Source organism: Rattus rattus, chromosome 5, assembly GCF_011064425.1.
Source record: "Rattus rattus isolate New Zealand chromosome 5, Rrattus_CSIRO_v1, whole genome shotgun sequence".
In the NCBI taxonomy this organism is placed as follows: Eukaryota; Metazoa; Chordata; class Mammalia; order Rodentia; family Muridae; genus Rattus; species Rattus rattus.
This window is the reverse complement of record NC_046158.1, coordinates 137,645,326-137,673,292: the sequence shown is the minus strand read 5'-3', so window position 1 is coordinate 137,673,292 and position 27,967 is coordinate 137,645,326. Positions and strand designations below refer to the sequence as shown.

Here is a 27,967-nt window from a genome sequence, read left to right as displayed (position 1 = left end):
TGGGGGGAGGGGCTCTCCCTGGAGAGGTCAGAGTCAAGTCCAGGTCGAGGGTGCACTGGTGAAGAGGACTGTGGGTCCACCAGAGCCAGGAACAGAAACCTCTTTGTATTTTGAGACTCTCCAGAGATGTGCTGCACATCCGGAATTGCAAATGGCAGGTCCCGCTGTGGCCTCTGAGGCCCATCTTTCTTCTTGTCCTCAGACTCTCATGTACTGGACATTGGCACCCAAGTATAGGAAGTTCTAGGGGAGAAAAAAAATAGCGTCCTCTAAGCTGGGCATTGTGATGAACACCTACAGGTCCAGCCTCCCAGGGACTGAGGCAGGAGGACTACGGATTTGAAGAAAGACCTTATTAAGAGAGAGAGAGAAGAGAGAAGGGGAGGATGGAGGAGGGAGGGAAAGACAGATGGATGGACAGACAAAGAATATGAATCCTTTACTCCAAAAAGATACCAGCGGTGAAGAACACAGGTTCTAGTAGAAGCAAGAGTGGGGTCAGTGCTCATTTCCCAACCTATCTGTCATTTCCCAAGCTGCAGCTTCCTGGCAGGCCCTCATAAATGTCCTTTGCAGCACCTAAGTTTTATCTCCGTGGCAGAGGACATGAATTCATGAGCTCCTAGGTTTCGCTTTCTTGCTGTTCTTAAGTTTCCACTATCTAGAGGGTGAAGCTCCAAGCCAGCTTGGACTCCTTTCTTGGTGATCCAACATTCTCTCTGGCAGTCCAAAGGCCATTGTTGACCTCAAGATTCTAATGAACACGATAATATATGATAAACCCTACAATCACTTCCCAGGTGGCAGACGGTGAACTAAAAGCTTCTATACTTGGCCCCTGATTTTCATAAAATCTCTAGGAAGTTTGAGCTGTACCCTAGGTACAGAGGAAAGACTCCTGGGCCAGCTTTGTGAATGGTCACCTAGCCTCATTCTATTGGATCAGATGGATGTTGGTCATAGGCCACAGCATCCCCAATGGGGTCTATACATCTGCCCGCCCTTTATCTCACCGTGAACATGCTGCTTAGAGAGGGAACTAGGACTCAGGGTGCAGACGGACTCCCGAACAGGTCATCACAACAGTAGTCAGGAAGAGTGAAAGAGCAGATATACATCTTGCTGTATTGATGGAATTAAACACTGTTCTCATGTCAGATGGGACTGGACCCAACTATCTGTCCCTGGGCAGAAGAAGCTAGATATGAGAAGGAACAAGTCCAAGGAGTGATGATGATGATGATGATGATGATGATGATATATATACATATATATGTAAAACATACAATATATGTATATATAAAACAATATATCAACACTTTTATGCTCATATATAATATATCGATATACTGTATTATACACACATATACATATATATGTATATATAAAATATTTATATAAGAAAAAGAAATTAATCTTGATACTAGAAGGACAGTTGTCAGATATGAGGACATCGAAGAAAACTGTAGTCGCATCCTGGTAGCTGTGTCTCCTGAGGGTCACCCTCTGCAGTTAGGTCGCTCTCTTTAAGTCAGAACCTGAGGCCTCAAGGCTTCCTCTCAGACAGACACACTAACAAAAGGTCTACATCACATACTGACCCAAAATGATTCTATTACCCTTTGCACTGTGGTTTTTACCTCCCTGCTTTGTGAGGATCTTGGGAAGAAATGCCCTAAAAAGGAGATCTGGTCCGCCATGATTTGGGAGGGAGAAAGGTTATCCTGTGAATTATGCTACCTGCCTCACATTCGTGAACACATTCAAGTCCACAAAGTAGTAACTGCACACCTTGTGAAAGACTGTTCCAGTCTCTTTGGAGTGTTTATCTAGCCGTTTAAATTATATTTACATGTATGTTTGTATGTAAGAATATACACACATATGTATGTATTGTGTGTGTATGCACACACATACACATACACACACATATATACACACACATACACACACACCACACATACACACATATACACACACCACATACACACACATACACACACACACCACACATACACACATATACACACACCACATACACACATACACACGCATATACATACACATACACACATGTACACACACACACACACACACACACACACACATACGAGACCCCTGACCCATCTCGCTCCTGCTAAATAAACTTTTCTTTGAACTGCCTCTGTCTCTTGAATAAATTCAAACAGATCAGAACTGAGAGACCCTACAACAGTCTGAGAGCTAATACTGTCTGAAACAGCAAATAAATAAATATAAATAAATATAAATAAAAATTAAGAATATCCCAGGGGAAGAAAAAACAAACCAACCCTAACTCCAGAGTCCTGGAGGCGAGTCCAAAGCGCAGCTGTGCTTGTAGGCGGTAATGGCTAGCCTTCAGACAGTTAAAAAAGAGTGTATGGGGTTATAGCACTTCTTTAGAATGGGGTACTCCAAGCTGCATCTGGGGTACAGCTCTTCCACTTAAGAATCAAGAAGCAGACTGAAAGTGCTAAAGGGTTTCCTACCATGTGTGAAACCTAGCACAGCATAAAATTAAACAAACAAACCAAACCAGGGAATCTTTAGAACTTACCATGACCTGGTAAGAGCAGGAACATGACCTGTTGGCAAGGCTGGGATTTTCAAAGTGAGCCTTTTAAAGCCCGAGGCTGTGTCAAATACCACCTGCCCAACAGTGACGACATCTGTGTGTCTGCGTGTGTAATTGGTGTGTTTATTACGTCTGGCACCCAGGAAGTGGCTGTAAGATTTATCACACATTATCATGTTTATTAGAATTTTGAGGTCAAGTATGGGCATTTGGCCATTAAAGACTGTGGTAGGTCCCTGTGGAAGAATTGAACCTGGCCCAGTTCCCACCCCTTGAGCTAGTGGAGACTCAAGAACATCAAGAAAGCGAAGCCCAGGAGCTCACGATTCTGTGTCCTTTGTCAGGGGGAGACAATTTAGATGGTACAAAGGACATTTATGAGGCCAAGAGGGAGCTGCAGCCTCTGTGTGTGTGTGTAGGTGGGGGTAGGGGTGTGCGTGTGCGTGAGTTCAGGTACCCACGGAGCCAAGAGGTGTCAGATCCTCTCGAGCTGAAGGTATATTACAGGCAGCTCTGAACCACCCATTATGGGGCCCGGAAACAGTCTAAGGTCCTCTAAAGGAGCAACATTTGTGTTCAGTCACAAAATCATCTCCTGGCATATTTCAATTCCAGGCACACTCTGTCCTCATGCAGTCTCACGGCTGCAGGACTGAATTGGGACCATCCTCTGAGTAGTAGCTTCCAGACTTGACAGACTGCCCAGCTCCCACCCCTCCTACCTCCAGAGCCCCAACCGGACCCACTGACCTTGTGGATCTGGAAGTCGAGGTCGTGGAGCTTAATACGCCTTGGTAGAGGGAGGGGGAAGCCCTTGGCCAGCTCATCTGTGGGTTGACAACATCATTGAGGAGATGTGTTGATGACTGACAACAATAGACAGGTTTTTACCAAAGGCTCAACACTCTACAGGTGCTTGATGGAGTGAGTGAGTTCCCACTCAGTGATTACCTAAGACTGTGAGGTACATGTTATCACTGTTCCCATTTTACAGATATGGAAACTGAGGCAGAGAGTGGCCAAGTAACTTGTCCTAGTTTCCAAAGCCAGAAAACGACAGATTTGAACTCTTAATGGCCGAGAGGGTGCCTAAGCACTAACTACACGTGGTCTGATGGAGGAAGAGGCAGGTATGGAGTAACCTAAGAGCGTGATGAGGACCAGCGGCCGGCTCTCTGGCCCTACCACCTGCTTCCTGTTGTAGCCTGCTGATCACACATCACAAAACTGGGCTTGGGGCTTGCATTTTATTGGAGTTGGGCAGCGGGCTGGAAAATGTATATTCAAGGTGGTTGCCTTGTCTTACTATGACCTAATCCTGGTGGGAATTTCCAAAAGTCTCTCCTTCCCCATAAGGAGCTTACTGTGCATCAAAGACTCGTCGCAATCCCAAATCCCTGTGGGCCCCTGGAAGAACATGAGGTTGCTTTCAACATTCCATCCCGCAGTGGCCATTGAGCCCTGAGGAGTGATGGCCCAGGCTCACTCAGCTCTCAGGAGACCCTGGTTTCCAACTCTGGTGCAAACACTCTCTCCCCAGAAGTGGGATCAACTCCAGACCTGGAAAGGCCTAGAGCCATTCTTACCATTGACATCAGGGTAGAGGCTGTTGAGAAGGTAGTAGTTGAGGAATGCCTGGAACAGGTTCACCTAGGGGAGGAGGGAAGAGGGGCGGGTGACCACGCAGCCATTTTGTGCCCCAGTAAGCAGTTTACATCTGCCCATGTGGTAACGGAGTTGACTACAAGTCTTTACTCTTCTAATCCTAGCACTCAGGAGGCAGAGGCAGGTGGATCTCTGAGTTCAAGCCCAGCCTAGTCTACACAGTGAATTCCAGGACAGCCAAGGCTACATAGTGAGACCCGGTCACCAAATGAAACAAAACAAAACAAAACAAAACAAAACAAAACCAACTACTAACCTTAATCTAATGAGAGGTAACTTAAAGATTTTTTTTCCCCAGAAAAATTAAATTAGAGGAGATGCTGGGGTTTTGTACTAGTGAAAAGCACCTGTCTATTAATAAACCCATCACGGACTGAATTAGACCTGGGAGATGGGGAGAGGCTGTTGATGGACAGACCTGAGAACCTGGATCAAGCTCTACCTGAAATGCCCACCCTTAGGTTTCTTGTGTGTGTGTGTGCATGTTTGCATAGATAAATACATGTGTGTATGTATATGTGCACGTGTGTATGTACTTACATGCATGCCTGTGTGTGCCTTCGTGTGTGTGTGTGTGTGTTTGTGTGTGTGTGTGTGTGTGTGTGTGTGTGCGTGTGTGTGTGTTTACTTTATGAAGGACAGAAGTCAGCCTCAGATGTCACGTCTCAGGAGCCATCCACCTTATTTTCTGAGGCAGGGCCTCTCATTGATACCTGGGACTGACTAGGCTAGGCTTGGCCGACTAGAGGGCTCCAGAGGTCCACCTGATCCTCCCTACCACTAGGATTACCGAGCTTGGTTTTTTACTTGTGTGTTGGGGATTTGAACTCAGGTCCTCATACATGGTAAACACTTTGCCCACTGAGTTATCTCTTAAGCCTCACCTTTTGTTTTTAGGTGTGAGACCCTGTGAACCTCACCTCTTTGCTCAAGACAGTCTGAGGGGGAGGATTTCTTTTCATTGCAGTTAAAGTAATTCTGTCCAATAGCCCACCTTATATTGGGACATAATTACCCCTCCACCCCGTCTTACATTCCTGAGAGGTTCTACAGGGGCTCTGAGCAGAGATCTGCTCATCTCTATTCCTATTCCTATTCTAGGTGCCATGGCAACCACTTCAGAAACATCCTCATTAACTGACATCGTAATCATGTCATAACCAAGGATGGTAACTCACATTGAACATGCCGACTTTGGATTCGATCAGTCTCACTTGCGCCCTGTAATAAAGCAGGATCCCAGGGGTGAGCATCCCAGCAGAGAGTGGCTAAGTGGGGTCCCCAGAGTGGAGGAGGGGACCAGAGGGGCAGGAGAAAGAAAGATACAGCAGTGTTGGGAAGATGAGTGAGGACTGAGGAAGTGTAACCCAATACATTGAGATCTGAGATTCATAGATTAAGAAAAGGCACCATTAGCCATTCAGACACTTGAAACTTGTGGGGCAGGACAGCAAAAAGAACTAAGACACCCAGAGTACACACTATATTTCCTTCCCAAGTGGCAAGCCCTCAACATGGAAAGGGGTGCCATATCCCACCCATACACCAGTCACAGAGTCTAGATACAGCGTGGCTGGGAGCCCATGCACAAGCCCTCCCTCCTGCTTGAGGTCCATCCCTGTAGAGGATACTTACTTCTCTGGATGCAGCATCCCGGTGACCTTGCTGTTGTCGAAAGTTAATGAGACGAATACATTCGTGACCTGGAAGAGGTAGGGGAAAGAAACAGGCTTTAATGATGGTAGTTCTGATGCTGTGGACGAGGGTGCAGAACCGCAGCCTAGAAAATTCGCCCACTGGACTTCGGCTTCCCAAGGCATCCAGCGCTTTGATCGGTAAGTGACTGAACTCGGACATGATCAGGGTTACTTGAAATCGCTGATGGTCACAGCAGATAAGCTTTGAACCGTGTACCATGAGAAGACCTAATATTTGCAGCCTTACTCAGCTCTCAGGCTACCCCAGGACCCAGCTCGACTCTAGTAATGATGATAATGAATCCTATTTTTATCTAAAAACAATTTGTTATCTCAGTAACACTCTGAAAGACTGATACATCCCCTTTGAGGAACTGTCCTTCAGAAGTTTGGCCTTGTTGAGTTTGAAGCCTAAAACAAGACAGAAAATTCTTCATCCAGTGCACAGAGTCTTTGAAATCTGTGTCCATTAGCCGGGGCCATTAAGAAAGAAAAACACTTTTAGTATTTAATTTAGAAGGAATTTAGTTCAGGGGAATGATTATGTGGTTGAAGGGACCTTAAAAAGCCAGATAATCATTTCTCCTCAGTTCCCTAGCACCCCCCCCCAAAAAAGCATAGGAGGTTACTCAGGACTTAGCGAAAGCAGGAGTCCAGCCAGTATCCTGACAATGTTGCCATTGGCTGATAAAGCTGGAGGTCAGAATGTAAGGGAGCTTGGGAGATGTAGTCTTCAAGATCAGTTACATTGTTGCGGCAACAGGACAAAAACTCTTCCACTACAGCCCGGACTTAGAGGAAGACAGGCACATTAAATAAAATCTTCAAATAGCTACACAAATGCCTGGGCAATAAACACCCTGGAGAGAGTTAATAGAGTGCCACAAACTTAAAAATGCATGCAAAGGGTGGGGCTGGAGACGTGGCTCAGCAGTTAAGAACACTGACTGCTCTTCCAGAGGTCCTGAGTTCAATTCCCAGCAACCACACGGTGGCTCATCACCATCTGTGACAGGATTCTATGCATGTCTGAGGACCCTGCAGTGTACTTGTATAAATAAAAATAAATGAATCTTTAAAAAAGTGCAAATGGTAAGGCAGATCGGTGGTGGTGAGAGGAGTCCAGAAAGCCCTCTCTGGGGTTACAATTTATCGACTGAGAGCTGTAGAGAGTGAAAAGAAAAACCCTCATGAAGAGGAACAGCCTTTGCGAAGGCTCTGAGTCTTACCACGCCAAGCCGGAAGACAGATTCGCGGGCGGAGCTGGGCAGGATCACAAAGCCTTCAATCTCCATCTGTGGGGCCAAGGACAGATTCCCAGGACTGACATTCAGAAGTGGAGCAGAGACCACTGTTCCAAGAAGCTCCAAGTTCATGTCGGGGTATTTTCTGGTTATCTGGGGGTAGAATATGGAGATCGATCATGTTAGAAAAAGGAAATAGGGCTAGCCACACAGTCTAACCAGTGCTTCTCAACCTGTGGGTCACGACCCCCTCGCCAACCCTCTATCTCCAAAAATATTTCTATTGCAGTTCATAACGGCAGCAAACTTACAGTTATTAAATAGCGACAAAAATATTTTACGATTGGGGGTCATCACTACAGCATGAGGAACTGTATTGCAGGGTTGCAGCATTAAGGAGATCCAGAGGCTGGGGAGATGGTGCAGGATAGCGCAGCAGTTAAGGGTAATGGTTATTCTTCCAGAGGTCCTGAGTTCAATTCCCAGCAACCACATGGTGGCTCACAATCATCTATAATGTGCCTTTTTCTGGCATATAGGTTTAGCATTCATATACATTAAATAAATAAATAAATATTCGAACAAGAACAACAAAAAGGAGATCTGTTGCTCTAGAGGGAAAACATAAAGGGGACACTTTGGGGCTGGTTGTATTTCCCACAAAGCAATGTTGCACCCATGCTTTGCTAACGGCAGAGGAATAGCTCCCGTGCAGACACCCCACCCCCACCTTCCCCAGCCAGTAGGGAGGGGGACCCATAGCATCTGTGCTAGTTCTCAGAAACCGGACCTAACCAGATCTCAACACTGCAAGGGGGCTCGGTATTTTATTTAATTATGGTCACTATAGAATTCAACTTGGGACAAGACTGGGGAGAGTGCAGTTGGTGGAAGACTATACTCCCATGAGCCTTTGGTTCTTTGACCACGGATCCATCTGTTACTGTCAGGGGAGTTTGGGAGCTGGAGGAGGTGGGCTCTATGTCTGTGAGAAAGTAGCAGGTGGTCCCTTGAGTGAGGGCAAGAAGGAGGTAGGGCAGTTGGGAGTCAGGGGGTGACAAGCCTGAGTGTGATCAAGGATGCCTCAGAACTAGCTGGGACAACTCTGTGACACTGAGGAGGCACAGGGCCTGGCAGTACAGGACTGGACCATTCAATTCCTTCTTGAAAATTTAATCTGTTTTAAAATTTATTTATTCTATTGTATGTCTACAAGTCTTTTTGCTTGCATGTAAGTATGCACCCCACATGCATGCCTGAGGCCCACAGAGGTCAGAAGAGGGCACGGGATCCCCTGGAATGGAGCAGTGGAGATGTGTGAGCCACCAAGTGGGTGCTGGGAACTGAACCCAGCCTCCTGTATAGAACAACAAGTGCTCTTTTCCGCAGAGCCATCGCTCTAGCCCAAGCTTTTACATTCTTTCTCATCATTTTGATTCCTCTCTGCACAGCACTCTAGCCTTCCACAAGGCACGGTTAGAAGAGCTGAGGGAGGAAAGGTATCTGGAGGACCAACTGAGGTAACATACGCAGGGTCTAGTGGTGGCAGAACCAACGCTGGTGTCACCACAGGCTGGAAACAACCCACGTATCCTCTCGGGACTGTACCCGCACAAGGGCAGGCTGCCTCGCTGTGACCACGAAGGGGGAGGAAGCTCACCTATCTTACAGTACGGAGAGTTTTCCACAGGCGGAAAGGAGGGTGGGTGTGGAGCATGCATGCCTGCCCAAAGGAACCAGGAGGAGGGATGCTCATAGCCTGGTGTAGAGACTGTAGAAGAGGAGGCGGGGTGCAGGGTGTGGAGGGTGGGGGAGGGGACCGGAGAGACCACTCCGTGCTTAAGAGCTTATTTGGTTCCTACAGAGGATCTAGGTTCGATTCCTAACTTGTGTGTGGAGCTTCCCAATCTCTGGAATCTGACACTGTTGGGAAACCAGGGAGCCCTTCCATGCAAAGTGGGTGTCAGGGGCAAGCGGGGGCCAGGAGACTTTCCCTCCATTACTTTTCCTTAGGAATTGTGAGATATGAGAATTCCTTTTCCGTTCAGAAAAAAACATCAGCACTGGCTGTACTGGTATATATCTGTAGTTCTAAGCTTCTGGGACACTGAGACAAGAGATTGCAAGTTCAAGACCAGCCTGGTTTACATAGGAGACCCTGTATTAGGAAACTGAGGGCTGAACTGTAACTCAGGAGGAGAGAACTTTTGGAGCATATGGGCACCCTGGGGTCCCACCCTCTGCACCTCAAATGCTGTAAGAGCCCCTTAAAGCAAGCCAAGCATGCCTGGCTTCTGGTAAACTCTCTCTGGATGTTAGGTGATATTAACTAGGTGACCTTCCCAGCATTCCTTGGGTTTCTTAACACCAAAACTAGGGAAACCCGAGGAAGACTGACCCGGGAAGCTCAGGCCCATGCTGCAAGCTTTGAAGGAGCCCCCAAGCCTGCAGTTTCCAGGACTTCCCTGTAGTCCCCTCACCAGCCTCTGACTCTGGGTCAAGCAGAGAGGGTCCCACAGATTCTAGAGAGAAACTTTAGCAAACTGGTGGATTCAAGTTGTATCCATGGAGGGCAGAAGGGGCTTTACCAGAGGAGTGAAGGGGCGGAAGGCCTTGGTGTTCAGCCGGATGCTGGAGTCAGGCGGTAACTGCAGCAAGAAGACACGGGACATTTAGGGAGGTTTTCATTAGAGCTCTGAGGAGAACTGTGGAGATGGACGAGTTAGTCACTTCTCATTGCTGTAAGAAAACACCCGACAAAAGCAACTGGAAGAAAGGTTATTTTAGCTCTCAGTTCAAAAGCACAGTCCATCATGGTGGGGGTTTGAGGCAGCTGGTCATCCTGCATCGACAGTCAGGAAGCAGAGAGTGGCGCTGGTGGTCAGCCCACTCTCTCCATTCAGCCAGAACCTCAGCCTAGAGAATGGTGCCCCCCACAGGTGGCGGGACTTCCACCGCAGTTAACCTAATCTGGGAAATCCCACACAGAGCTTTGTCTCCTTCGTGATTCTAGATCCTGTCACGTTGACAAGCTGTATGAACCATAACAGTTGGGCAAGGTCAAGAAGGAAGAAGGTCAAGCTTCTTCCTATGGGTGTAGTTGCCTTGGCTACCATGTGGCCTCTGTCTTATACAGCGAGTGAATCTCCTGGGAATGGGGGTGTAGCTGTGAACCTATGGGCATCTTTCAGAGTTCTCCCATTTGAGACACGCTTCCAGCTTGTCCATGTGACTTTGGGCTGGGCTTTTTGTCCTTACCTTCAGGGACCCATCGCGTGGAGCACCATGTGAAGCAGGTGGGAGACACGAAAGGCCTGTGGTGGAATGGAGAGAATCTACCTCCAGGACGACGTTGCCCAACTTTGCCAGGGGGATCACTCTGTGTCCCCACCTTCGTGACATTGTTTACAGACCTCAACTCTTAAGAGGAGCTATTAAAAAATAACTTTTTGAACCCTAGAAAACCTAAAAGAACCGAGGGCATCATCAGGTGTGGTTTACTGTGAAAGGCACTCTCCTGTCTGCAACAGGTACCTCAAGGTATGCGTGAAGAAGGCATGTGTCTTTCTTTCATTCTAAATCACTAAATTAGGTACCCTTTTCACTTTGGCTTCAGGGAAGCTCCCAGACAGATCTGTGATTTAAAAAAAAGTTACAGGGGTTGGGGATTTAGCTCAGTGGTAGAGCGCTTGCCTAGCAAGTGCAAGGTCCTGGGTTAGGTCCCCAGCTCCAAAAAAAAAAAAAAAAAAAAAGAAAAAGTTACAAATCTAGTGTCTTCATAATTGTCTTTACTTTTTCTGTATTTCCTTTCTCCGTTGTGTGACTTTGCCTCATCCATTCATTTTTAATGAATATTTATTACACACACACACACATACACACACGGGTGTTTTGTCTGTGTGTCCATTTGCATACCAGAGGAATGCATTCGGGTCCACGAGACTATGGTTATAGATGGTTGTGAGCCACCAGGTGGTTGCTGGGAATTGAACTCAGGACCTCTGGAAGAGCAGCCAGTGTTCTTAACCACTGAGCCATCTCTCCAGCCCCCATTAAATTATTTTTAATAGACACACAGGAGTTCAGAACAAGAGAAAAATACGAGCCAGACCAGGCCTAGACTGAAAGGTCAGAGATGCACAGACAAACCTTCAATGGTTATTTGGGAGAAAGAACTTTGAAAAGCCTTGGGTTTTCTGGTGACCCAAGAAACAAGTAGAAATTATACTAATATATTTTTTCTGGTCTTGATATTTGCTGAGCGATAACTCACTCTTCTCCTAGTGGAAGCAAAACAGAATGGTGGATGAGCCATGCTGCCCTGGGGAGCACAGCGAAGCCCACATTCTCACCATGTCATCTGTGATGGTAAAGTTCAGGTACCCAGCCTGGTGGTAAACCTGGGTGGCTATGTTGAAGGCCTGATCTGAGATGGCAAAGTAGACCATTTGTTTACTGTCCTCAGGTAGGTTCATGGTCGGGGTCGGGGTAGTGACTGGGGAGCGGTGATTCCGATTAAAAATTTCACCCTGGAGAGAGAAATGGGGAGAGTTGAACTGTTTAGTCTATCCCATGGCTAGCCATTCAGCTCAGGGGTTTCCTACCTGGTTGATGAGGGGCAGGGACTTGGAAACACTATCCTAAACTGCCCCTCTAATGATGAACTCTTTTGGGAAACTTTGTGTCTCTTTCTGTGTAAGGAAGCGCTTGCTTTATGGAAACAACAGGGTGTGTGTTGGTCAGCCTGTCTGCCCCACTCAGTTCCGATACCCTCCCCCATCAGGGGGGGCAAGGTGCTGGAGGCGGTGTGGGGGAGGGTGAGTGGGAGTTTTGAGGCCGACGGTGATATAGAGACCCTCTGTGTGACCCCTACTGCAGGGAACACTATCTGCCACTCCATAACTCTGGGCCCGGTGCACAAGAACCACCAAAAATGAGGATAGACCTGAAGTTAGGGAGCAGGTGACCCAATGGATACTGGCCTGTGTCCTGTGGCTAACTCCTGCCCCTGCATACTCACCTTAAACATCACATCCAGCGTCTGGGTCTTTGCTTGGGGAGCCGCCACCAAACTGTAGTCAATGCCCAGGACAGTGTCGATATCTGCTGTGACTGTGAGAGCAGGAGCAGAGTGAGGGGCAGAAGTGGGGACAGGTGTGGCCCATAGCAAGTAAAGAAGGGTTTGTCCATGGTGCTTCTCTAAAGAGCCTCCACTTGGGGGCTGGAGAGATGGTCAGAGGACCAGAGTTCAATTCCCAGCACCCAGGTCAGGTTGCTCATAACCACCTGTAACCAGTTCCAGGGATCTGACACCTCTAGCCTTTCAGAGCATCTGAATTCATGTACACAGCTACACACACACACACACACACACATACACACAATTTAAAATAATAAAAATAAATCTTATAAAAGACCCTCTGCCCACACATCCCAGCTCTCCAACAACGGGACAAGGTAGAATTCTCCACTCCCATGGTGGATAAGCACTGGTGGGTTGTGAGCAGTTTCTAGAGCTGGGCAGTCACAGTCAGCCAGAGGGACACACACAAAAGACCTTCATGCTAAGCAAAAAGACCAGGAAGTCCAGATAGCCCCCACGGGTCTAGTGGGAAGATCCCTTCCACAGTCCTGGTTGAGTGAATGTTCCATGTAGAGTCAGATGTGTCAGCCTCAGCCTCAGTTGAAGGTGTGTTAACAAGTGCCACCCAGGGGCCCAGGAGCCTCACTATAGACTACTCAGACTCTTTGTCAAGTGCAAACTTCCTATGTGCACCGGGAACTTGGACTGGAAACATTGCTTCTCTGATGTACTCTTGGGTGTAGGCAAGGAGCAAATGCAGGACACTCCCAGCTGCCTTGTGGTCATTGCAAAAAGAAAAAAATTAGTAAATTTTTGTCTATGGTAGTTTGAGTAAGAATGGCCTCCCTAGGGTCATGTATTTGAATGTTTAGTCATAGGGGAGTGGCACTATTTGAAAGGATTAGAAGGATTAGGAGGTGCGGCCCTGTTGGAGGGGGTGTAACCTTGTTGGAGGAGGTGTGGCCTGGTTGGAGGGGGTGTGGCCTTGTTGGAAGAGGTGTGGCCTTGTTGGAGGAAGTGTGGCCTGGTTGGAGGAGGTGTGTGGCATGGTTGGAGGAGGTGTGTCACTGGGGGTGGGGTGAGTGGAATTTGAGGTTTAAAAAACCCATGTCACTCCCAGGCTCTCTCTCTCTGTTTACTGATCAGGATGTAGCTCTCAGATGCTCCAGGACCTGCCTGTGAACCACCATGCTCCCTGACCCTCCAAAACTGTAAGCAGGCCCCCAATTAAATGCTTTCTTTCTGCAGAGTTGCTTTGATCTTGGTGTCTCCTTGTGGCAATGGAACAGTAACTGACACGATGTTCATCAACTGGGGCTAATAAATACCCGAGGATGCCCTCAGTGGAACACTACACAACTGTTAAAATCATGCAGCTGCCTCAAGTGTTCTGGAAACCTTTTGACAGGACACAATCCTGAACAGCCAAGCTTGTGACGTCATTCAAAGATCTACGCCCTAAGGCTGCAAAGCCACAGATCCCAGAATATTCACTGCAGTCCAGCCCAGGACAGTCTGTAACAATAACTACCCAATGGGCCTTCAACAGCACCATGGAGATGGATGGAAGGAAGAATGTGTGCTGGCAGCTTACATCATCAGTAAGGAGAGTGCATGAACACCCCTGGGGCAGCAGTGTGGACCGGCCTCCTGCTTTAAAGATAGACTTGGAAGGTCTCTGGCATCTGGGAGAGTCTCAGAAGACAGTGAGATTCCACTGATGTATAGCAGGGCAGAGCTGACGCCTGCTGAGGACTGTGATTGAAGGGGACCTTTTTGATCTGGAGGCTGGCTTCAGTATTTCTCTCCATCAGTAGTAATAGTAGGATTTGTTTTCGGGACAATCTCATGTAGCCCAGGCTGGCCTATAGTTCACTATGTACTGAAGGCTAACCTTGAGAATTCCTGGTCCTCCTGATTCTACCTCCCTAGTGCTGGGATTATAGGAGTGAGACACCAGGCATAGCAATAAAAAGCCACTTGCTGACACTCCTTCACCCGAGGCCCAGGCTGGCTCAGGTGACTGTGTGTGGGACCTGGAACATTCATCCAACCAGGATTGTGGAGGAGAGTACATACAGCCCAGTCCAGGGCATGCTTGGTCTCTCTCTCTCTTCTCTGTCTCTTTCTGTCTCTCTCTCTCTGTCTCTGTCTCTCCCTCTCCTTCTCTCTCCCTCTCTCTCTTACTCCCTCTCCCCATCTCTCTCTGTCTCTGTCTCTCTGTCTCTCTCTGTCTCTTTCTCCCTCTCCTTCTCTCTCCCTCTCTCTCTCTCCCTCTCCCCATCTCTGTCTCTCTCTCTGTCTCTCTGTCTCTCTCTGTCTCTTTCTCCCTCTCCTTCTCTCTCCCTCTCTTTCTCCCTCTCCCCATCTCTGTCTCTCTCTCTGTCTCTCTGTCTCTGTCTCTCTCTCTCTCTCTCCCCCTGTCCCTCTCCCTCTCTCTTTCCCTCTCTGTCTCTCTCCTCTCTCTCTCTCTCTCTCTCTCTCTCTCTCTCTCTCTCTCCTCCCCTCTCCCTCTCTCTCTCCCCTCTCTGTCTCTCTGCTCTCCCTCTCTCTCCTCCTTTCTCTCCCTCTCCCCATCTCTCTCTGTCTCTGTCTCTCTGTCTCTCTCTGTCTCTTTCTCCCTCTCCTTCTCTCTCCCTCTCTCTCTCTTACTCCCTCTCCCCATCTCTGTCTCTCTCTGTCTCTGTCTCTCTCTCCCCCTGCCCCTCTCCCTCTCTCTTTCCCTCTCTGTCTTCTCTCTCTCTCTCTCTCTCTCTCTCTCTCTCCCTCTCTCCCCCTCTCTCCCTCTCCCTCTCCCTCTCCCTCTCTCTCTCCCTCTCTGTCTCTCTGCTCTCCCTCTCTCTCCTCTCTCTCCCTCTCTCTCTCTCTCTCTCTCTCTCTCTCTCTCCTTCTCCCTCTCCCTCTCTCTCCCTCTCCCTCTCTCCCTCCCTCTCTCTCCATATACTGACTCATAAGTCTCTCCCAGCCATTCAGATTCAGAGATCCGAATAATGCCTGCACTGCATCTATGGAGAAGTAACTCTTCACAATTAGGCATGCGCACACATACTCGGGCGCAGGACAACACACAGCCATGAGCTTATGTGTTGTTATGCTTCGACGTGCAAAGAAATGATCTGGAACCACCCGCCCAAGGTCAAGGGTACCTCACGGTAGAAAAGCTGGGGAGAAAAAGGGATTTAAATTGCTGCTTCTTACTCTTTTGTCTCTGAATATTTGACAGGGTTCGAATATCGGCTTACAAAAAATGAAGAGAAATAGAGACCCGCACCCCCAGGGGTGTGTGATGCCCTACCTCCCCCGGGGATGCATGGGTGCCCTACCTGGCAGAGTTTGGAGATAAGGCTGCAGATCAGAGGTCACAGACTTCTGGATCATCTCACAAATCTGAGAGGAATAGGAAGGGAAGGGCTGTGAGTCCGCACCTTTGGAAGCTCGTGGTGACATTGGCTCTGCGTTCAACTACTGCAAGTATCCTTAAGTGCTTAGCATACGCCAGGCACAGACAAAGCACAAAAATCGTATCAACCCCGACATGGTCCGACAAGACTATTCAGAGCGAGCCCAAGGCTGGCAGTCTGAGAAGAGAAAAGCACTGGTGGGAGCTGGTTTGTGAACGGCCACCACTACCGGCTTCTTAGGGGAGGAAGCGGCAGGAGCTCTGAGCCGAACAGCTGACCCGTTCTAAGTAGGCGGAGGGGGCCTGCAGTCGCCCCCTGCTGGCTGTCGCTTGGTCATGACAACTGCTGCAGCTCCTGCGAACTGAGTACTCCTAGGAAATACTCAGTAGTCACGTCTTTGAACCACTTACAGACAATTTATAGCCACCAGTGGAGCCGTGAGCTTCTTAAGAGCGGGAAATATATGTTTCCAAGCTTGTTTGCTGTCCTGGCTGCTGTAATAACTTGAGTTATTTATTATATAAGCCAATGAAATATGACTGAGAGAACAACAAAAAGTAAATACTCTGAAAGGCAATATGCTAACTATGTGTCTCCCTCCAGACAACAGAGAAGCCAGGAGGAGGAAAAGGGTCCTAAATATAGAGATAGGGGTCAGTGGGGTGGCTCAGGGGGTAAAGAAACTTGGGACCAATCCTGACACCCCGAGTTTGATACCTAGGACCCACAGAGTGGAAGGACAGAATGACCCCTGCAAATTAGCCCCTGGCCTTTATAGGACACCATGGCACACGTGTCTCCCTCCCACAATCAATCAATCAATCAATTAATCAATCAGTCAATGTGAACACTGGTCACCAGCATGGAACAGACTGCAAGTGACTTCTTCAACCTCAGCCAGTTGAAGAAGTGTAGTTTGCAGCAAGACGATTTCATAGGTGAAAAGGGCAAGTCCTGTGTCCACCAGGAGCCCATCTCTGTAAAGCACCACGTCCGTGCCGATTTACATTTGCTGACATCTGAGTGCATACATAAAATTTCTTTGTTTATGTGTGCGCAGGAATTTTCTTCCAAACAGCATTTCTCTGCTTTCTATTGTGGGCATTGTATGTTGTATGCATATGTGCACATGCCTGCAGGTACGCACCCCTCACCGTGCATGCAGAAGCCAGAGGTCTACTTTAAGGATCTTCTTCTATCTCGCTCCACCTTTGTTTGTTTGTTTTTTGAGCCACAGACTCTCTCTGAACCCGGAGCTCACATTTCAGCTAGACTGGACGGCCAGCAAGCCCCCCAAGACCTGCCTGTCTGTAACCCCATAGCATTTGGCTTCCGATCACCATGCCACTGGCTTTCAAATGAAGCTGGACATCCAAGCTCGAGTCCTCAGGTGTGTACAGTAAGTTCTTTCTCCGCTGAGTTATTTTTGCACTGCTCTCCTCCATTTTGACCGATTCTTGCTATGCATACCTCAGGCTGGCCTCAAACTTGAAATCTCCCTGCCTCAGTATTCAGGTGCTGGAATTGTAGGTGTGTGCCACCATGCTCAGCCCTAAAACTCTTTCTGATGTGTGGGTCACCACCGACTGCAGCGTACCCACGTGTGCAGTGAAAGAGCGTGACACGGAAGCTTTGCCCTGCAGCTGTGGTCGGAGGTGGCTTCTCAGAAGAGGATAGACACATCTAACGCAGGCTTCAGGCCAAGCGGTTTTAAAATGCTGTCAGTCAGGGGGCAGGCAGTGGGGAAGGCCATGAGGGCGGGGCAGTCAAGGTAATAGCTGAGATTCTCTTTGCAGCTGGGAGTGAAGTCATCTGTGAGGTGCCACAGAGCAAAAGGAAGGGGTGACAGACTGGGAGATGGGGGGATACAGCTGGGGAGCTCAGAGAGGCTGTCAGCCCCACCTAGGGTTGTTCCTTCGTCGGAAAGACAATATCCCATCAAACCCCCAAAATCCTGAGACTGAATGCTCTATTCTTTCAGAGACCTAAATAGTTATGGAGGGGAAACATGGCATCCTTGGTCCCAGATGCTTAACAGAGCCTTCTGGAGGCATGGAAGCATGATGTCTAAGGGGGCTGCAAGGAGGAGAAAGTCCTCTGCATTTAAATCCTCACCAGTACCCACCGCCCTGCGACCTCCGTGTCTCTGTGTTCTGCTTGCTCGCAAGACCCGAGGCCAAGCGCTTCTTTTTTTTTTTCCGGAGCTGGGGACTGAACCCAGGGCCTTGCGCTTGCTAGGCAAGCGCTCTACCACTGAGCTAAATCCCCAACCCCCGCCAAGTGCTTCTTACATGTTAACATGTCTTCCAGAGTATGCCTTCCTATCCCCGAAGGTTTGGAAAGTGCAATTCTACCCTAAGCAGGAAAGAAGAGCAAGTCTTGCAGCAGCCACAGATGAGAGCTTACAGGAAGGAGATGTCTGAAAACTCAGAGAGAGAGAGAGAGAGAGAGAGAGAGAGAGAGAGAGAGAGAGAGAGGGGGACAAGCTAGATCTTCAACGATTCCAAGGCACTCAGCTCTTCAAAGGCCTTTGACCCAAGGGGCCCCACTGCTAGGAAGGTTCCCACCCTGCTCTAACCAGGCAGCACCGGTTAACTTGTAACAGTTCTCTGAGTCTCTCCAGTCTCCCTTTCAAAGCCTGAGGTCGAGCCCAGTTTGGTGGTGATGTTTATAAACCCAGGAAGATCTCAAGCTTGAGGCCAACCTGGTCTATATAGTAGGAATCTGTCTCAAAACATCAAAATAACAACAACAACAACAACAACAGGCCAAGATTATGCAAAAAAAAAAAACTTAGCTCATTATTCCGGGCCAAAGCACAGCAAAACAATAATCATACCACTGTATTTTGTGATAATTACTGCAATGCATATCACTGTATTATCACTAATCATTCCTAGGAGCAGCAGCATGGCAACATGCCATGGGAGGCTGTAAGGTTCACCTAGACCCCAGGTGTGTGGAAGTAAGTTCTGATGTTCCTGCTTCAACCACTAGAGGGCGGGCAAAGCCAGACGTGCTTGTCTCTGTGTGTGTTTTGTGTGTCTGTGCCGGGGTGTGTGTGTGTGTGTGTGTGTGTGTGTGTGTGTGTGTGCAGACTCACTCCTCCTTCGTTTTCTGCTTTCCCACAGAGTCAGATTTGCAGACACAGCTCCAGCATTCAGCATTTCACAACTGAAGGGTGAAGGTGGGTTTACAGAAACTGAACATATACATGGAATAAAAAGTCTTTGTTCTGGTCGACGCTTACAAAACGTGGAGATAGGGGCTGGAGAGATGGCTCAGAGGTTAAGAGGAATGGCTGCTCTTTCCAGGGGTCCTGAGTTCAACTCTCTGCAACCACGTGGTGGCCCTCAACCAGCTATAACATGATCAGACGCCCTCTTCTGCATGCGGTGTCCATTCAGACAGAGCGCTTGTATGCATAAAACAAATAAATGCTATACAGAACCTGGAGATATCATATTAGTTTTTACACAGGGAAACGCGACACAATGTCACTGCCCTCTGCAGCCAGGACAGGGGCTCGTGATTTTGCCCAGTTCCCACCAGCCAGGTTCCTGCCAGGTCCTTGGAGGCACCTGGGCAGTGACTTCTCTTTGGACTTGAGGACGAAGGATGGTGTGGACATGGTAGGCAAGGCCAGAAGGGGGAGGGATGGGGTCTCTGCCCCTCTACACCCCGTTTCACCTTGGCCAGGCGCCTGGCTGTTTTCTGCCTAACTGGGTGGAGCTGGATGGAATCTAGAGCCTCGAATGCTGCCCAGCTCCACCGTATGCTGGCTCTATGGCCTAGCAAGTGTTTCTTCCTCTCTGAGCTGTGATCGAATATGTGTCTATGGACCCTGACAGCCGGTCCAGAGGCCTGTGGGGAGATCCACTGGCCCCCTCTGGCTTCTCTTACCTTACTCTCCAATACTTTCTGGAGCTTGGACTCGATCTGGTTGTGGAAGAGATTCAGCAGCCACCTGTGCAGGGGACACAGCACTCAGTCAGCTGTCTGCCACTGGGTACAGGGACAGTGAGGATGGAGAAAGCCAGATGGAGTGAGGCCCAGCAGGGCAACAGCACACACTGCTCCTGCAGATGGACCCAGGTTTGGTTCCCAGCACCCACATCAGGTGGCTCAACAGTGTCCTGGCACCCTGCCACAGTCAGTATGGCTAGTTCCAGTCTTCTGCCAGATCTGCTAAGGTGAAGGGTTTGGGGGTTGGAACTAGAGGCCTGTTTTCTAGTCAAGGGAACTGAGACGGGGTGGCAGAGTGAATTGAACTTAAGCCACAAGTCCCTCCAGCACCCAAAGCTTCCTCCCCTGACAAGGACCCCTAAGTCTGTTGACTTGTTAAAATGGCACCTCTGCTCTCCTGCCTTGAGTCTTCACCCGTCTGCCCCAGCAGGGTCCTCAAAGGATGGTCTTGTGTCCATGGAGCACGCTTCCTAGTTCTGGACACTTACCAGAGCCCACCAAGAACCATACCCAGGGAGTCCCGGAAGTGACTCACCCCACATTTCCTGATACGTGCAATTCCAAATCACAAATGCGGTTGCTGCATCCAGAGGCGGTGACTGTGGGCCGTCCTGAGGGATCCACGCCCAGGAGGAGGTCCACTGAAATAGTGACACCTTTGACATCCAGGTCAAAGGAGCCGTGAAGTTTCCTGGAGGAGGTCAGAGGCCCAGTTATTCATAGCGGCTAGGATCTGAAACCACTGAGGCATAGAAAAGAAGCCGGATTCTTACTCAGAAGAAGTAGATCAAAGCAATGATTTACAAATTAATCCCAAATTAAAAAAGATCAAATCGTACATAAAACAGATGTAATCACAGAGAAAAGAGCAAGCAGAACGCCTTGGGGATTGACAGGGGTACTTCTAGAAAGATCTGGACTCTTCAAAGTCAGGAAGGAAGTGGCTGGTAACACTGCACACTGGAGAACAAAATTTCATAATATACGCAGTGAAAAGAACCATTTCCCAAGACAGTGCAAGCAACTTCTTAACATATGAGCAGATATAGGGGCTCATTCTTTAATCTGCACAATGAATGAATTAATAAGGGAGAAAGAAACAAGAAGGAACCCAAGCCCAGAACTTAATAGGAACGTTTCTAATAGGAAACGTTGTGGGAAATGAACTTAATGCCGATTTCCACCCACAGGGGTTGAGAAGACTTTTAAAGATGGAGCTAAATAGACACCGTAGGCACAGTGGCCCCCAGAGGACCCTGGAGAACTTTCTGGAACAACTCAGCACAGCTATCCAAGTTCTAGAACACACTATCAGGCCCAGACGCCAGGTTCCCAACTCTTTCTCCCTGATGATGTCTGTGGGGTGTAGCCCACTGAAGCATCATGGGTAACAGCAAAACAAAACAAAATGAAAAGCAAAAAAAAAAAAAAAAACAAAAACAAAAAAACAAAAAAACAAAAACTCAAAGAATCTGGGCCGGGCTGGAGAGACTACAGCGGTTAAGTGTGCGTACTGCTCTTGTAGAGGACCCAAGTCCGGTTCCCAGCAGCCACGTCAGAGGACTGCTAAGCATCTGTAAGTCCAGATCTAGGGTGACGAGGAGCCTGTGACCACCACAGTAATGAATACCTTCCCACCCACTCACTATACGCTCACTACCCCTCCCCCATCATTCAAGATAAAAATCAACCTAAAAAAAAAAAAGATAGCTTGAGTATTTTTGGGCATTTATGTCCCAGGCAACTTTTTTAAGTAACAAGGCAAAAATATGGTTTACTTGTGAGACAGACTCTATCCAAGGACTAAAATCCAACCTGCAGAATGATGTGGATGAACTTCAAAGCCTAGGTGACAGCGACAGGCATGTGGTGTGGTGGGATCAAGTTCATAGCAGAGGTCCAGGCAGGAGGAGCTGTGCAGGCTGTGGTTTGGGGGACAGAGTGGGAAGTGGGGAGTAGTTATGACTGTTCTTTGGGGTGGCAGGAATGGTTGGGAACTGCATAGAGGCCATAATTCCACAACCCTGTGTCTGTGCTTGAGAGCCACTAATGTACATGTGTCAAGTGATCAGTATTTTCCTCTGAGAGGTTCAAGAAAAAAAAATAAAAAGGCTCCGGTTGGTGGTAGAACACGCCTTCAGTCTCAGCACTCGGGAGGCAGAGGCAGGTGGATCTCCGAGTTTGAGGTCAGCCTGGTCTACAGAGTGAGTTCCAGGACAGCCAGGGCTACACAGAGAAACCCCGTCTCAGAAAAACAAAACCAACCAAACAGTCGATAAGTTAAAAAAGCAATTTTAAAGGACGACAGAACAGGACTTCATATGCTCGTGGCGAAAGATGATGAACCGCAGACTGAGACAAAGGCTGGGGGAAGAGGTGTGGTCCAGTGCCACTGGGAAAATGGAGAGGGCACACAGTTGCCACACACACATGTGCTTTCAACAGACACGGGATGTGGGTTACACAAGCCACTTACAAACGCCTCCTGACCACACTGAAACGACGGGAAAGAGGCAAAATTAATTTTTGGAGATTAATATTTACTTATGTGCATGTGTGTTTGGGTGCGCGAGGAAGCCAGAAGAGGGCATCGGATCCCCTGGAGCTGGAGTTACAGTGAGCTGTGAGCTCCCTGAGAGGAAACCAGGAGCAGAACTCAGGTCGTCTGTGAGAGCAGCCAGTGCTCTTAACTGCTGAGCTCTCTCTCCAGCCTCCCATGTAAGTGTAGTAATGGACGTGCCATTTCAGTGTGTAAACTTCAGTGGCCCATGTAAGAATCGTTAAGATTTGTGCCTCCTCCATTTTTACACCAGCTCTGTAAACCTGGCCGTTTCACTCTTCTGGTGGGGGCTCTGCTCATGCCAGGCACTTTGCAAAGACACACAGCTGGAAACTGCCACGTACACTGCAGGTCTCAGGAGTAGACGTGACCAGATCACCAGGCTGAGACTGGCCAGCTCTTCTGTCCGGGGCTGAATTATGTCCCCAAGTTCACATGTTAAAGCCATGCCCCTATACCTCTTGGTAGTGACTCCGCCTGGAGACAGCCTCTTTGGGGAGATTAGCAGAGGCAAGGAGAGCAGGTCCTCATAGGATGGTGGTTCTCAACTTTCCTAATGCTGTGACCCTTTAATAAGGTTCCTCAGCCATAAAATTATTTTTGTTGCTACTTTTTTTTTTTGGTTCTTTTTTTCGGAGCTGGGGACCGAACCCAGGGCCTTGCGCTTCCTAGGCAAGCGCTCTACCACTGAGCTAAATCCCCAACCCCTTGTTGCTACTTCTTAATTGTAATTTTGCTATTTTATTATGAATTGTGATGTACAGTCCGTGTTTCCCGATGGTCTTAGGTGACCCTTATGAAAGGGCCATTTACTCCCCCAAAGGGGTCGCAACCCACAGGTTGAGAACCATAGGCATAGTAGGTCAAGATGAGAGATCAAGAGAGACCAGAGCTGTCCAGAGCCCACATGGGAACCTGGCAAGTACAAGCCATGTGCAAGCTGAGGAGAGAGGCCTGCCTGCTGCCTCCTTGACCTTCACCTTCTGACCTCTACGCCCTTGAGTCACCCATGTGTGTTTCTTCATGGGGCTACCTCATCCAGGAGCTGGCCTGCTGAAGACCCCCTGAATAGCCCTTGATGCAGGGCTGAGGAAGGAGGGTGAGCAGGCTGAGCTAGGGTGGTGATGATGTCTCTCACAGTTCAGCATTCCTGCTCCGTGAGCTCCAACTGTCCCTAAGCTTACAGCTCCTGTTCAGGGCCTCTCTCTGAGGGAGAGCGCAGAAGGCCTCTTCCCAAGGGCAGCTCTAGATCATGGGAGGCCTTGGCCTTAGGATCTAGATCTGTGTGTAGGAAACAAACCAGGAACAGGTTTCTTGTTAGTTCACTCAGTTAGTTCACTCAGAACCCTTGGGGAAGCAGGTCTGTCCCCTTCAAAGATGTGGAATCTAGAAGAAAAAGAGACTTGGGACTTGGACTCACGTCTCCACTGTGGCCTGGGTTACCCCTGTCTGTCCATCATGCGGTCTTTCTGATGACCCAGGAAGAAGGAACAAAGGTCAAAGTCATGGGCCCAAGGGTGGATGGAACTTAACTTACAGGAAGGATCTGCGCACTTTCCATTTGCCCCGGACGCTGATAGAAGAGTCAGAGATGGAGAGACTCAGGCCTCGGCCTGGGAGCGGCTTCAGGGACGAGCCACGCAGCTGACAGCTCTGGATCTCCAGGCTGCAGGGAGATAGGAGGGAGGCATCAGGCCCGGCATAGCTGCCCCAGGAACAACCCTTCCTCCTTCACTGCCTTGTCTGGTACAGCGCCCGGCTCCTTGACTTTCAGAGTTCTTCGTAAGCCTTGGACAACCCTCCTTACGTCCCTGGGGCCCTGCAGCAGGCTGGTGCTGGGCGTGCCCCATTTTCACAACAGGGGGAGTAGACTCTGAGAAATGGGTTCGGTGGCTTGCAGGATCACAGAATTGGGCCCTGTGATCCTCGGTGGCCTGTAACAGTATCCTGGGGCCCATACATACACTGTGTCAGATGGCTAATCCTTCCTACAGCCCTGTGCTTCTCATGCCGAGGAAAGGGGCCAGATTTAAGATAACCTGAGATAGCCCTCAGAGGAGATTAGGAGGGGCCAGGGCTGCCCATGGGAAACCATAGGTGCCAGCCTTGAAGACTCAGCTTAGGTGGCTCCCCTCCTCTGAGAAGTCTCCCCGACTGCTCCACAAAAGGCAATATTAGTGTTCAGGACACTTCATTCTAAGTTCTAAGCCTGTCTTTCCCTTCTGGGTCACTCGAAGCTTCCAGATCCTGAATTAGCCCTCTAAGGGAGAAAGCAGCATCAGCTCCATCATATAGACAAAGAAAAGGACTCTGGCCACAGGCTCAGGAGGCATTAACACAGCCGTGTGTTGAACGCAGGGACCCAACTCCTTCCAAAAAAGCCCCTCTGAACCACCCAATGCCTGACCCAAGAGGTTTCCAGGACCCACTCCCGGGCTTTTTCCCCTCTCCAATCACCTATGAAACTCGTACTGCCCACGGCCCACAGCCTTGATCTTGAAGTCCCCGCTGAAGTCAGGCAGTGTGATCTTGTACAGCTCTCTCTGCAGACTCAACAGCCCCTCCTTGGCCGCTGCAGACAAGGAAAAGTTGGGATCAGCCTGGCCACCAGGCCTCCTGCCCTGTGCTCTAAATTCTTCAGTTGCTCCCACCGTAGTCACGGCACAGGCTGCCGAGCCCAATCGATCGTGCCAGGCAGCACGGAAGTCAGCAGGTATGTGTCGTGCTAGGCTGTCAGGGCGTGGGCCCATCTTATAGACAAGGCCAGAGAGGCCTTTACCAACAGCACAACCAGAAAAGTTGTGCTGAGTGCCTGGGGTGTGGCCCTCTTTTTTGTCCTCCCTAGAGCTAGGTCTGTGTAGAAAACACACTGGGAGGATTTCAGGGCTAGAATCCTGGCTGTGAAAATTTGCTAACCAAGTGGCTTTGAACAAGTCCCCAGGTATATTGGCTGGTTTTGTGTGTCAACTTGACACAAGCTAGAGTTAGCACAGAGAATGGAACCTCCCTTGAGCGAATGCCTCCAGCTGTAAGGCATTTTCTCAATTAATGATCAAGGGAGAGGGCCCAGCCCATTGTGGGTGGTGCCATCCCTGGGCTGGTGGTCCCGGGTTCTATAAAAGAGCAAGCTGAGCAAGCCAGGGGAAGCAAGCCAGTAAGTAACATCCCTCCATGGCATCTGCATCAGCTCCTGCTTCCTGACCTGCTTGAGTTCCAGTCCTGTCTTCCTTTGGTAATGAACAGCAATGTGGAAGTGTAAGCTGAATAAACCCTTTCCTCTCCAACTTGCTTCTTGGTCACGATGTTTGTGCAGGAGTAGAAACCCTGACTGGGACACCAGGCATTACTTTCTCTATCCACCAAGAAACAATAACCCCTTCCTCATGGGCATAGTGGAGCCTGGAGCTCGGCCTGTCAAACCAGCGGCCACAGTCACTCATGGCTTGTGGCTGGCATGCAGCCGGTGCTCAGGAAATGCCCCGAACAACACAGGAGGGTTAACGTTACTAAAAGTGTGGAAAGAACCAAACACCCAACTTCAGAGCGCCGGGTGCACACTTGGAATGTGTGCCTAGGGGCAGAAGACAAATGCTCCTGACTCAGGGTTCCCAAACAAATGTAGTAGGTGGCCCCACTCTGTGTTCTGACAGGGCTCTGCCCAAGAGTCTGCCCCCAGCCGGGCAGTGCACACAGGTCACTAGCGACATTCGTTTTCACCCTTTTCAATGAGACCTCTTCTTTAGGATGTATCTGTCAGGTTCCCTCTGATGGAATGCCACCCTTTGTCCCTGGCTTGTTCTTATTACTGGTTCCACTTGACCTCCCCCTGGAAGCCCTCCCTGATTTTCCCTTCTGTTCATAGCCTGTTTCAGATCCCACCATCCTTACTCAACTGAAGGAGCATTAGGACCTCCATTAGTTAAGGCAATGGAGGCTCTACTGAAGTGATCGGTGTGGGCTGTACAAACATCCCAGCTCCCTCATCCCTTGGGCACAACAATTCTGTCACTCTCAGTACCTTGTCAAATACCTTTTCTCAGTCTGTAAAGTTGGATCAAGCCTGGTGGTGCAGAAATGTAACTGAGGCTACTTAGGAGGCCGAGGCAGGAGAATCCTAAGTTTCAAGGCCTGCCCGACCTATAGAGTGAGTTCAAAGCTAGCCTGGGTAACTCAGTGAGTTGCTGTCCAAAGTTCGAAAACGAGAAGGCGCCAGCTCTGTGGTGGAGTAGCTGCTTAGCATGTGCGAGGCCCTGGGTTCAATTCCCGGTATGGCAAGACATGAGAATTTAAAAAAGAAGAAAGGAAGAAACAAAGAATGAAAGCAAAAAAAAAAAAAAAAGCAGTCGGGGAGTAGCAGAGAGAGGCAGCTTAGGAGCGCTCAGCTTGAAGGTGCTGATCAATAAGTTTTAATGTTTCGTGAGTCGCATGACTGCCAGTCAGACGGGAGGCCGCATCTCTACCCCCAAGCCTTGCTTGGTCCCTCCCAGTCTCTAATTGCCTCCACTTATGATTTGTGGTTTTAGGTCACGTTTTCAAATTCCACTCTTCCAAAAAGGATCGGTCCCAGGTGGTTTATCAAGCTCTCTCGGCTGTCTGCCCTCTCTTCCCAGCCTATCTGCCCACTGCTGACTGCTTTTTTCTGTTACCTCCTGCTTCAGCGCTGGAACCCAAACCTTCCTCCCGGTCCCGAAAAGACAAGCTATGAGCTGAAGTCACACATGTGTTGAGTGACCAGTCAGAATCGCAGTTGTTGCCACATATCCATATAGCAGGCTCCCTATCAGAGGAGGGACAATGCCCTCCACATCCAGGCTGTGCCTGGTGTTGCACCTACTAGGCCAGCTTACAGTACGGCTGCTTACCGTACTCCAGGCCCTTGTCGGTGATCCTGACCACCATGGCGGGGTTGACACCCTGAGTCCTTGGTATAGACAGGAGCAGTAGCCCCAGCAATGTGGGAAGCAGAGGCCCAGTCGAAGACTTCATCCTGGATGCTTCGTGGGTGAGTGAGGACTGTGACAATGTGGGCTGGCTCTGGTGCCCTTAACTAGCCAAAGCCCAGGGCCAGGGGGCGGTTCTTGAGGGAGGGCGGTCTCCTGGAAGCGGGAAAGAGAGGCCCACAGACTGGAACCTGTTTGCTTGCGACACCACTGGGGTCATTGTTGTTACCGCTGCTCAGGTTAGGAGGGTAGGCCTGGTTCCAAGGGGATAAGCCACGCCCATTTTCCCCTGCATGGAGGAGGGGGGAAACCCACGCTCCTTGGAGGTTCTGCCTTGCCTCAGCCAATCTCTTGACTCTGGGCTGGGAAGGAAGACAGGAAACTGAGGTGCACTCAGGGTCACAGCCCAGCCCATGAAAGCAGGAAGGAAAAGTAGGTTTGGCTTCTCCTGCTCTCCGTTCTTTTAGCTGTTTATTTAAATAGGCACTTCTCCCAATCTTGTTATGGGATAACTGTCTGGACAGCAGCTTGGCAAATCTTTCCAGCACCACGCCAAACCAAACACCTCCCACAAAGCTCTCAAAACAGCCTCGTGCCCCATGACCTCAGCAATAGTCCTTCTGGAACTTGCTGTGCACAACAGTCCATGTTCTAATGTGTCGGCTGCCCCGCTGTGTGATCCAGGCAGAGGAGTGAGCACCAGCTAAGGAGTCAGGGAAGGGGACCAACTGGTTGCGCTGATTTTAACACAGCCTTTCCGAGCGAGATTGCAGTGGTGCCCGTCCTCTGAGAGCTGGGCATGGCAGTGTCATTCT

General features: G+C 49.3%; 1 protein-coding gene across 1 annotated transcript; it reads right to left on the bottom strand.

Moving 5' to 3' along the window:
* Positions 1 to 13: 13 nt before the first annotated feature.
* On the bottom strand, positions 14 to 27,232 carry Lbp (lipopolysaccharide binding protein). Its single transcript, XM_032902438.1, has 15 exons — positions 27,075 to 27,232; positions 24,670 to 24,784; positions 23,750 to 23,878; positions 20,188 to 20,343; positions 19,590 to 19,653; positions 15,609 to 15,672; positions 12,223 to 12,314; positions 11,555 to 11,731; positions 9,791 to 9,850; positions 7,188 to 7,355; positions 5,897 to 5,964; positions 5,440 to 5,482; positions 4,183 to 4,246; positions 3,347 to 3,423; positions 14 to 243 (listed from the first exon to the last, which is right to left on the bottom strand). The coding sequence occupies exons 1-15, from the start codon at positions 27,196 to 27,198 to the stop codon at positions 199 to 201; spliced, it is 1,446 nt and encodes a 481-aa protein (XP_032758329.1). The 5' UTR covers positions 27,199 to 27,232; the 3' UTR covers positions 14 to 198.
* Between the last annotated feature and the right edge of the window lie 735 nt (positions 27,233 to 27,967).

Excerpts from the sequence above, each read along its gene's own strand:
- Lbp (XM_032902438.1), bottom strand. The coding sequence starts at position 27,198 with ATGAAGTCTTCGACTGGGCCTCTGCTTCCCACATTGCTGGGGCTACTG. Across the intron at positions 5,483-5,896 it reads GGGATGCTGCATCCAGAGAA|GGCGCAAGTGAGACTGATCG; the intron begins GTAAGTATCCTC and ends GCTTTATTACAG. Across the intron at positions 4,247-5,439 it reads CCAAAGTCGGCATGTTCAAT|GTGAACCTGTTCCAGGCATT; the intron begins GTGAGTTACCAT and ends CTCCTCCCCTAG.